We start from the raw sequence: 12,176 nt of genomic DNA, 5'->3' as shown, positions 1-12,176 counted from the left end.
GCTACTACTACAACCATTGATGGAACGATACTTCCTTTGTTCAACATCCTGAAGTGTGCTGGAAAACATGAAAGACAGCAACCTTGGCTTAATTTAATGCAACTTTAATATCAAAATGTGATTTTTAAGAAATCAGGTTCATAAACCCCCCAAAAAATCTTTTTGTCCTTTGTATTTATACTGAAACAGGGTTCAAGTAAAATGAGGCATGCTTTATCATTCTTGGAAGACTTTGATTTTCTTCCCCTTTTTTTCTTTTGGGAAGACACGGCAAAGAGTCCACAGTGCTCACATCTCATGTCTCTATTTTGCCTTCCCTCATCCCTCATGTTTTCTTGTCCTTCCCTCTCCTCTCCTCTCTATTTCTCTTTCATAGAGACCAGGGCAGGGAGTAGGATCTACACCTACCCTCCTGTCTGCTCTCACAGCAAGCTGAGTCTGGGAAAAGCAAGACTTCACAAGGGCAGCTCTATCAAGGATCTCAAGCCTTGGAAGAAGATTTACTCGAGGCTGGCAGCAGAAAATCAGTTAAGGGCTCTTTTCCAGAGAAAGAAAGAAATGGAGAAGAGAATATTCATATGTGGTAAGATACGACAATGAGAATCATTCCATTCCTTTACTCCATCACAGACCGTGGTTATGTAAAACAGACTGGCAATTAGTAAAATTTTTAAATATGTTTATTTCATGGTAACATCCTGCTATACATGTATTATTTATTGATAACTAAGAACTGTCATTGCTCAGACATACTAATCAATCTTTATACTCTAAGTTAAAAATATTATAAAGCCCATGAGTGGCACCTCCTTATGTATTATTTGGATTCTGTAAAGTTGATAATGAAAGTAGTGCTGTTTTAAAAATAAAACTCCAAGAATGTTTTCATATATGGAGTGGTGGGGGAAAAAAATTAAAAGACACAGAAAATGAGAAAATACAAAATAATGGTGGGGAATTGAAGCTCTGTCTTCAGTTTTAAATCTGAAAGGCACTAAATTTTCCCCTTAAAATATTTCTGAATAATAGCTGTTCCTTACAATGACATCTCACGTTATGATTATTAAATACTTCTCACAAAGGTATCTCATTTACTCCTGGTTATATACATAGAATAAGACATTAGTACCCTTATTTTACAGATACAGAAACTGTGGCTCAAGGAGATAATGTAAATTGCTCAAACTCATACTGCTACTAAGTATTACTCCCGGATTAGAATGAAGCCTTTGGAAAAGATGGTGCCATGTCTTCAAGGAGAAGATTGTAAAGTAGGCCTTCAATATCAAAAACTAAATACTCACTTGTGTTATATCTCTTAAGACTGACTCTTCATTGCCATAAACAGCAGACTAGACTAGCAAATACTGCAAGGGCATGACCCTTGGAGAAAAAATGTATTATTGTTTATTTAAAGATCTGAACATTAAAAATCTTAGAAGATCAGTCACCTGTCTGGGGAAAGAAAAAAAAAAGAATAGTATCTGATAAATGATTTAGAAATACTACAGTTATTAAGGAATACTTTTCTTCAGACATTTTTCTAGAAACTTTCCATGGATTGGTTCATTTAATCTAAGACTGAGAAGAGCTTGGTCATTCACTGAATTCTAGCCAGGACATTCATCTGTGCTGTGCAAATGAACGGAGAATTAGAGTTCTGAACAAAACAGATGGATGTGTGCTGCTGGTTTCTGAAAAGAGCTGGTTATATGCAGAAAGGCACCTGGGAAGATGACTCTCCTCTGAAGGTGATGTAAGCCTGTCAGCTGACCTATCTCAGAACTGGAGAAGCACAGTGACCTGCTTCTGGAACAGAATCTTTGAGAGAAGTCAGGGAAATGTCTGCCTTACCCACTGATTCAGGGAGCAGGTCTGAATTCAAGGGTATGAGGGGAAAGGGATATTGCAAAGTAGAATAACCAGCCAGAAACAATTGGGGTAAGCTGGAATCCAAAACACAGACAAAAGTTAAGAATGTCTAAAGTGACTGAGAAAGCTGCCAAACCTGGCGATGGTCCCAGCCAGATCCACCACATGCCAGTATCTAGGCAGCTTGATCTAATACCCAAACCAAATAGCTGGAATATGCCTAACCTCCAATCGGGTGCAAAGCAGCAAGAGCCTAGCTAATCCTACTTACATTTCAGTGGGACCTAGAATTACTACTAATGGAAAAAAAATGATTTCTTTTCATTGTTTGTCCTACGTTGCTAACCACTATCTATGTTATTATAGGTAACAGCAATAGACTACACTTTTTAAAATACCTAAAGGTGTTGTGTGCTAATGTCAGAAACAGCAGTGTGGGAAAGAGTTAGGAAGCAGCATCCTGCCTGGCAGATAACACTGAATAGAGGAATCCGGGGAGAAAGTAAAGGGTGGGCAATAAATGGTGGGAGCAAGTGGACTGCATTTCTCATACCTGATAGACAAACAGAAACTGGTGAATTCAGATAAAATTTGGAGGTTCAATCAGGAGCAGGCCCTGAGCCCCCATAACTACAGAAGAGGCCAAAGTGCACCAGGAGAAAGCCTGGAGGAAGCAGCACGAGGCCCAGGAACCAGCTGCCCTGGCTTGGACCTGCCACCTTTTCCAAATCCTCATCCACCTGCTGCAGCGGCTTTAAGTCTTCGATTCTCAGTGTGGTTTAGGGTTTCCCTCAAAGCCAGCAAAGAGGAAAATCAATGATGGGGACAGACTATTCTGTAAGAGGGCTGTGATGAGAAAGGGCTTCTTCCTCTCCCATTGCTAATGAAACGGTATTGGTATCATTTATCAAAGGGCAGAGAAAATAAATCAGCACTATACCCATGAGATTCTTCCAAAATAGTTAAGTTACAGAGCAAATAGCATTCCACAAAATACTCTTACTCAATATGAGATTTTTCTTCCTTACTTGTGTCTAAACTTATTACATATACTTTAGTATTATTTGTTGAGTGATTACTATGTACAGTTACCATTCTAAACATTTTACATTTATTATCTCATTTAATTTTCATTATCTCTGTTTTACAAACATAGAAACTGGGTATTAAATTACCTTTCCAGTTTTTTGCTGAAAAAACTAATGAATATTGGGATCATAAAATTGGATTGGGCAAAATGAAATTCATAGTCTAGATGCAGTTGGATAACTAAAGTCACTTCTCAGTAAAGGGCATCTGTACTCCCAGACCACGGAAGGAAAGGATTTTTATGGTAGTCTAGGGGGAAAAAATGAAGCCAGGAAAAGACCAGGGACAAATTCATAATGGCTTCGCCCAAATTTCCATAAAGGGAGTGACAGCCAAATACTCGAATTATGGTTCTTGGTCCTTAAGTTGGGTATTACTCATCTTTTGTAAGATTAGACCATGCATATCAAAAGTATCCATTTAAATGGTAAATTATACTTTTAAAAATCAGATAATCCTATAAAACATGACTTTTTAAAACAGAGTTATCAGGTAACCTTGTCAATTTATTGACTGAATACAGATTAGGTATAAACTTTACTTTCACTTTCTAATAAAACATAAACTAAATACATCTTATTTGATTTTTAAATACTACCAAGGAATGTTCCTAGGCTTCAATGTTATTCTTTCATAGTAAACTAAAATAATACAGAACTATTATCTAAGTATCTCTGACCAAATTATTAAGTAGAACCATATGAAATTGCCGATAGTCAACTTTATTTTACCCACAAAAATGGCAATTTCATATGGTTCAACCTAAAATAACAGTGAGAAAGAAAAAGAGAATAGCTAAACGGAAGTCTAACACCAGAGGAAATGAAAACTTCATTAATTTCTTCATGCAACACTAACTCCATAGAAATGCCTCAAGTAATATATTGAGAAAATATAGCACTTGCCTAAAATTTAGTACCTGGCAGACATGCCCACCAGAATTCACAGATGTCTTGGATAAGTGGCAATTTTACAATAATTAACACCTTGGAAGCTAGCCTGATTCTTCCCTGATTTATTAAAAATAAAAATGTTTTTCATTTCTTTTCAAAATCATTAAATCATCTGGAATCCAAAGCCACATCAAGACCCAAAAAATTAGAGTTAACCTTTGGCCATGGCTAGACAGTGGTGGGCTGTAGTGCATGGGCTGGTAAATGTTTGAAAACCAGCTCTCTGGTGGAAAAGTGTGTGTGTGTGTGTGTGTGTGTGTGTGTGTGTGTGTGTAGTAAATTTTACTGCTATAAAAGATGTGCAGCACACGTACAAATAATAAATACACAATGCTCCACTGTAAACTGCCTACAGCCAGTTGATTCTCACAGAAAACTTTTGTTGATTTTTACCAAACTCTTCTATCAGTAGCCAACTTATAGTTTCAGCTGGCAAACAAGCATAGGTCCAACATCCATGTTGAACACCCATTATCATATATGTTAATGAGTAAGACAAAAGTGAAACAATGAAGATATATGTAAGTATGAGTGTACTGACTTCACTCAATCATCAGTGATGTGGGTGACTCCTTCGCTAAATTGGATAATATCTTTTGAATACTGAAAGAATATTTCCTCAATTCTTTGTGTTATTCACATTTTAACAGCTGTTATGGACTGAATGTTTGTATTCTCCCAAAATTCATATATTGAAATCCTAACTCCCAATGTAATGGTATTAGGAGGTGGGGCTTTGGGTGCAGAGTCTTCATGAATGGAATTAGCACCCTTATAAGAAGAAACAGGAGAAAGATGATCGAGCTCTCTCTACCACGTGGAGATGGAATGAGAAGGTGACCATCTACAAACCAAGAAGAGGACCCTCACCAAGAACCACATATGCTTTATCTTGATCTTGGACTTCCCAGCCTCTAGAACTATGAGAAATAAATGCTTGTGTTTAAGCATTTATACCAGTCTATGGTAACATGCTATAGGAGCCCAAGCTAAGATAATGGCTATAGACACTACCTACTTTTAAGTTTAATCTGCATTATTAGCATTTTCTCTATCCCTTTTTTAAGTCTAGAAACAATTGACAAAACAATATATCAAGTCCTGATTTGTAGAGTTTGCTGATTTCTATGGTGTAATACTACCATCGTAACTGAGTCCAAGCTTCCAATATGAAGTCCCTGAATACAGAGTTGGGAAGAAGTTTTCTACTTCCCACTATTTTGTAGCAGAACCCTATTTTGTAGCATTTTGACTACACAGACACAATAGATGTAACCTGAAGAGCATAGCCTATAGTAAAATGCAGTAAAATAAGTAGGAGATAATGAATTTTGAGTATTTATTACCATTGTTTTTAATAATATGATCTAACTGTATATGTTTATATAATTTAATTTTTAATAGTAGCTGTGTTTTACAACCAGCCCTCAAAATTCCCGATAGCAATTGGCTCTTGTGAGTACGTAAGAGGTAGCACACTACTGGGGAATGAAAAAATTTCCAATGCTACAGTATGTCCATAGATTTCAGCTATTAATTGCATTGTTGCTATCATAACTAAGGCTGGCATCATCCTGAGTCTATTTTCTAAGGCTGTGATAGAAAACCAAGGTGACTTCAGTTTATCTAGGAGTTTACATGGGGGTATTAGAATCTAGCTTCAACTACAATCGATACATTATTCTGATTTATTAAAGTAGTAGCAAAAGTTCTATAATTTTTTATTTTAGAATTTTACTTTAAGAACATTTCTAACTGTATAAACTTTCAAGTTAAGAAAAAGTGCCTCTAGATAACCAAAAATTTCCCATCTGATACTTTATAATAATGTACCTTGGAGGCACATGAAACTCATTACTATAGAATCTCTTAAAGCCAAATCTTGCCTCTGGATATTTAAAAGGAGTTAGGTAACACAAATGCCAATAACATCTTTTAAAAGGCCTAATCATATTCCATGCTGTAGGGTGTAAGCTGAACAGCTGAAGAGTCAGAAAGAAAAAGAACTGCCTGCCCTTCCTACTTGCTTTCTGCCCAGCATCTATGGCATTTCACATGTGAGAAGGTGAGTGACAAATGCAATTTCAACTTTCCTCTGAAGTACAAAGATCTACTGATAGGATAAAAGATTGAATGACTGAGCAATATCAACTCATTAGTTGTATTCCATGTCCAAATGCTTTCCCCCAAAGCACAAGATTCTGGCTTCCAAGACCCATCTGTTCCTAATTTCTCCTCTGCCTATACTTCCGTGAAAATGAAGCTCACCCTCACACCACACTGGTAGAAGGCACGCTTGCTCTACAATATTCATTCCTCTTCTCGTTGCAAATACAGCAACATTTGAAAACAATGCACTTTCTTGCTTCTTTATACTACCACCAACTTCGTGATAAAAAAAGTAAGTCTCCAAATCATAAAATTTCATTTTATGTGAGAAAGAGGATAATAAAGATATTAAAAAACAGACTTGTACTTTAAATGCCATAATTTTTAAAATGTGAGTTGTTTTTAAAATTATTATTTGTGACATCAGTTTTAACAAACTGTTTATCACATAACATTTCCAGCCATTAAACTCTTCAAAATGCTATTTAAAAAATAAATAAAACAAGAGATACACAAAAATCAAAACATTTCCAGTCAGCCTCAATATTCCAGATAATGGTAGAACCATCAAATTGTCACAGGAATGTTCTAGATTAGATTCTTCCTTTTGTGAATGTTTTTTATAAAGAACATTTTAATGTTAATTATTTATTTATAACCTGTTGTGCTTCAAAAGAACACTTACAGCAGCAATTAAATCAATATAAAAGTCACTCAATAAAATTGAACTTTTCATTTGATTCTGCTTAAGGACTAGACACTCATTAAAAAAACTACATAGAATGGTTCCAAAATACAGCAAAGTTTGCTAACAGTAAGCTCTCTCCCAGCCAACCATTAATTTTAATATTAAGTCAGAAAACCCGATTTCCAGAAATGGAGTGGCTGAGTTAGAGTTCAGTTTATACACTTCACTTAGTCCACCTTTTCCGTGACAACATGTTTTATGTTATTCTGAAAGTGCAGCTGAGAACAATGAATTAGAAGCTCCCTTATCTACTCATTCCTCTTAATACTAAAATGACTGGGGGTGGAATGGGAGAGACCTAGTTTTACCAGCCCAACGCTTAGCAACTCTTTCCCCACAACTTCATTTTCCATACCTCATGGAAATTAACTTCTCCCTTAGACTGCACCAAATCATGAAATTTATTCGAAACAAAGACAATGATACAGAGGATAGACACTTTGCAAGAAACTCTGGTAAATGCAAGAGAGTATAAATAAAACACAGTGCCTTTCCTAATGCTATATAATGGGATTAATATCCTACCTTGAATAATTATTCTCACATCTAACTATCAGTATCATATAACAAAAGAGTAGATTGGCCTTTTAAGCAGTAAAAGTAATACTGAACCTTACTTTTATGAATGATCATTTACAGGCTGGACACCAACTCATGTACCAAGCAAACACTTCATGATACGCGATGTCAGAGTATCATATCTTAGTCTATCCTCCTAATTCTGACAAGCCACCACGTCAAAAGCACTTTCCTTGATGTACTCAATAATCTATAAGTTTGCTGATTCATTGGAAACATTCAGTTGTTTTATCATAGTGTTATCATAGCGTTATTACCAAACCCTCTCAGTCAATCAGAATAGATGTGTGTGGAACAAGCAAGGCATCTGCAGCCTACAGTAACTGCTGACATCTTTCCAACAGGACTGCAAACCTGCCCAATCGGATAAAAAGTGTCATTATGAAATGGCTGTGGCATATGAACTTGAGAAAAGAAGAAATAAGAAGAGGGATTTAAAAAAAAATAATAAAGGTGACAAGAGGTGGAATAAAGGTGAGTGAGGCAGGTAAGAGAGAGCAGCAGCCAGGCGGCCCCTGCATTACCATTATCAGGGTTGGTAAACATCCTACTTGCACTGGAGACTGTCTTCCCAATGTCAGCCAGGGATCGAAGGTTGGATTTCTTGGTTTGATGCCGGTGCTTCCGGAGCAAAGTATAGGTCACCTTATCCTTAAGGTCAGGTTTCAATAGGCCTGTCTCAATCTGATGGTCAACAATCATCTCTGATACAAAAACAAAGCAAAACAAAAGCAAAAAACGAAACTCAGTCACAAGACCACAAAGTTCATGTTTTACTGTAATTTTATGGATGTCATCCTCAAATTTAATATCAATATATTTATCTTCCAAATTTCTAACTTTCCACTGTCTGTGAAGGTAAAGATACAGAGTACAGTGCTATTGGCATTAAAGAGAGAGTTATAAATATTCTGGTATTAATTACATGTTTAGAGAGGAAGAACTGTCTTGTAATTTTTTTTCAATCCCAGTTAGTAGTGAATTCACATTAATCACATTCTTCTCTTAGTAACACAATAAGTAATTTATATTTTCCAATTGTTTTGTTTAAAAGTAAGATTAGAAAATTTCATGTACTCTTATCATAGCAACTGTGCCAGAAATATAAATGATATGAAAAAATCTTGAAGAGAATATGCAAAATTTAACATCACGACATTATTGATTTTTAAATCTGTTTTCCCAAATTCTGTAATGTTATATTTTCTTTATAATAGGACAAAGTAAAGAAAAATAATACCATATCAGGTTATTTGAAAACCAATTAATCCAATGAAAGAAAGATTAAAGTATAAAATTATGCCTCAGTCTTTTCTAAGAAGGAAGGTTTATTCTTCTTGTTTAGATCCAACTAAAGCCTTTCCAATATATTAGTCATTTTAAAGTATAACCTGATCAGAATTTTCTAGAAATTTTAATATATTAGTCTTACTAAAAAAAAAAAATCACTAAAATTTCTATTAGCTCTAAGTCACTTTCTTACACTATTTACAGAAATAAACTCAAAACAGGTTAAAGATGTAAAGGAAAGACCTGAAACCGTAAAACTCATGGCAAAAACATAGGCAGTCACTCTTTTGACATGTCTTAGCAATATTTTTTTAGCCCTGTCTCCTCAGGCAAAGGCAACAAAAGCAAAAATAAACAAATGGAACCACATCAAACTAAAAAGGTTTTGCACAGCAAAGGAAACTATCAACAAAACAAAAAGACAACCTATTGAATGGGAAAAGATATTTGAAAATGATACATCCAATAAGGGGTTAACATCTAAAATACATAAAGAACTCACACATCTCAATATCAAAAAAAAATCCAATTTTTAAGTGGGCAGAGGATCTGAATAGACATTTTTCCAAAGAAGACATACTGATGGCCAACAGACACACGAAAAGATGTTCAACATTACTAATCATCGGGGAAATGCAAATCAAAACCACAATGAGATATCACTTCACACCTGCCAGAATGGCTGTTATCAAAAAGACAACAAATACCAAGTGTTGGTGAGGATGTGGAGAAAAGGGAACCCTCCTACACTGTGGGGAATGTCAATTGGTACAGCCACTGTGGAAAACAGTACCGGAGTTGCCTCAAAAGATTAAAAATAGAACCACCACACAATCCAGCAATTCCATTTCTAGGTGTTTAGCCAAAGAAAACAAAAACACTAATTCAAAAAGATAATATGCACCCCTATATTCATTGCAGCATTATTTACAATAGCCAAGATATGGAAGCAACCTAAGTTCCCACTGATAGATGAATGGATAAAGAAGATGTGATATATACATATGTGTGTGTGTGTGTGTGTGTGCGCGCGCGTGTGTGTGTAATTATTACTCAGCCATAAAAAAGAATAAAATCTTGCCTTTTGTAACAACATGGATGGATCTAGGGGGTATTACACTAAATGAAATAAGTCAGAGAGAGAAAGACAAATACCAAATGATTTCACTTATGTGTGGAATCTACAAAACAAAATGAAGAAACAAACAAAACTGAAACAGGCCCAAAGATACAGAGAACAAACTAGTGGTTGCCAGAGGGGAGGAGGGGAGGTGGGTGGGTGAAATGGATGAAGGGGATTAAGGGGTATAAACTTCAGGTTATAAAATAAATAAGTCATGGGATGTAATGCACAGCATAGGGAATATCATCAATAATATTGTAATAACTTTGTATGGTGACATAATTACTAGACATTGTGGTGATCAATTCATAATGTATAATAATGCCAATTCACTACGTTGTACACCTGAAACCAATATAATATTGTATATGTCAACTATACTTCAATAAAAAAGTCTTAGAAAAATCTTTCCCAAAAAATTTCTATGAGCTCTTTTTTTCAGAATGGTTCTAAGTAGAAAGGATGACTGTGCTTCACAGAAATTGCTCCATGAGTGGGTCTGCTGAAGGATATGTTTTACTCTAACAGAAAACAAAAAGTCCTCTTTCTCACAAATCAGCATGTCTGCAGTATGACATAAGAGTCTCCTCTAACGTCACATCACAGGTTGACATATCCACTGCCCAGAATGGAGCACAGGACAAAATATCACAGAATCTGTGCAAGATGCAATGGCAGGGGACTTCCCTGGTGGCACAGTGGTTAAGAATCTGCCTGCCAATGCAGGGGACACGGGTTCCAGCCCTGGTCCGGGAAGCTCCCACATGCCACGGAGCAACTAAGCCCGTGTACCACAACTACTGAGCCCGTGTGCTGCAACTAGAGAAAGCCCAGGTGCAGCAATGAAGACCCAACGCAGCCAAAACTAACTAACTAAATAATAATAATAAAAAAGATGCAATGGCAGGACAACACCTCACTGTCTGCAGATAGAGCTTTGTCCCTGGCAGAGAACTAGAACAATAGCTCCCAGGCCCACCTGTTCAGGCACATGGCTGCATCAAAACACATCAATATTTTCCTCTTGCGCAAACTCCTCCACATACAAAAGTGGAGAAGAGAACAAAAGCTCTTCTTTTGCAAAAGTCTGAAAGAAAATTGATGGATACTGATAGGATAACAGCATCTCCCAAACATTCCCATCTCTTCGTAAAGTGAAGTTACAGATGTTCAAGGGGCTTTGCTTGGGCATGACTGCACCTCTCATTAGTCTATCTTTTTAACAAGCAGTCATGGAACTGGTCTCACAGCCAGAAGCTGACGATTCACACAGTGTACAATCAACTACCTGGGAGCCAAGTAGAGGCTGAATCCAGGATTTTCCATCACATGCCTTACACAGATGCTATAAATGTCACATAACACTGGACCACTTGGTAGAGAGCCTGGGCAAAGCAGGAAGAGTTTCTCCCATAGGAATGTTTTGGTTTGAGAGTGGCCTTTAGCTCTGAGTATTTTTAACTACACAAACCTTACTCAGTAAAACTCTCAGAACGGATTCTGTAATTATACTTAACCCTCTGTTCCACAGTGAAATAATTAAGTGCTACTGAATACAACGCATCTATTTTCCCCTTAAGTCTTAATGAAAGTGGAAAGTCCATTTTACAGAAGAACCATAAAAATAAATAGCCCTGGCATATCTCCTGCAAGTGTTATCAAACTCCTACTCTAATTCCAGGGTTGTGGATTAAAGTGTTTCTTTATCTACCCTTCCTGGCAGGGCCTCTCTCTATTCTTGACCTCCCCTGTAATCTCAAACCAATGCATATATACGCACAGCCGGCCCTCTGTTACTAATGTCTGGAAATCACCAATTAGAACAGGTTACAACATCTGTGTGGCTTATGCCCTTCATTAGGTTTCCATAAAAATGGCCCACAGTGATCTCTTTAAGCATAAACTACAAAACCCTTCAAGGAAAGTGGAGGCAGTAACATTTCATAGCAACACTAAAATTAAGCCTTCAGTGTTCAAAATCCCACAGACGTTACCCAATTGGGAGAGAAAGTGCCAGCTCAAGATGATCGCAGAGCCGAAAGGAATCTCAGGAAGCATCAGGTTCAAGCTCTTGTTATACAGATGAGAAAAGAGTGCGAGAGGGGAGATGCTCACCGATACAGCCTAATTAAAGGCAACCCCCCCACCCACCAATTAAACCAGGTTTTCTGATTCACTGTTTAGATCTTTTTTCGTATCACATGATATTTTTCTTTCTTTAAGAAGGAAACTCTAGACCAAAAAAAAAAAAAAAAAACTTGAAGAGAAGATGGTCATGCAACCCCCCAAAAAGGTCAAAGGTAACATTCTTTTTTTTTTAAACATCTTTATTGGAGTATAATTGCTTTACAATGGTGTGTTCATTTCTGCTGTATAACAAAGTGAATCAGCTATATGTATACATATATCCCCA

General features: G+C 36.5%; 1 protein-coding gene across 9 annotated transcripts in view; it reads right to left on the bottom strand.

Annotated features, from left to right (window-relative positions):
- The window catches only part of SLC4A4 (solute carrier family 4 member 4), a 354,963-nt gene that overhangs the window by 188,552 nt on the left and 154,235 nt on the right, over positions 1-12,176 (bottom strand). For 6 of the 9 annotated variants that reach the window (XM_067736229.1, XM_067736230.1, XM_067736233.1 and 3 more), the window contains one exon: positions 7,875-8,054. The exons of 1 other annotated variant lie outside the window; for it this stretch is intronic. In XM_067736229.1, the coding sequence (XP_067592330.1) occupies positions 7,875-8,054 (180 nt within the window). The remainder of the gene's footprint in view (positions 1-7,874; positions 8,055-12,176) is intronic. 2 more of the 9 variants (XM_067736227.1, XM_067736225.1) reach the window with 1 other exon arrangement.

This window comes from Pseudorca crassidens, chromosome 4, assembly GCF_039906515.1.
Source record: "Pseudorca crassidens isolate mPseCra1 chromosome 4, mPseCra1.hap1, whole genome shotgun sequence".
NCBI classification, from domain to species: domain Eukaryota; kingdom Metazoa; phylum Chordata; class Mammalia; order Artiodactyla; family Delphinidae; genus Pseudorca; species Pseudorca crassidens.
Note: the sequence above shows the minus strand (reverse complement) of the source record. Positions and strands in the feature narration are given on the sequence as shown.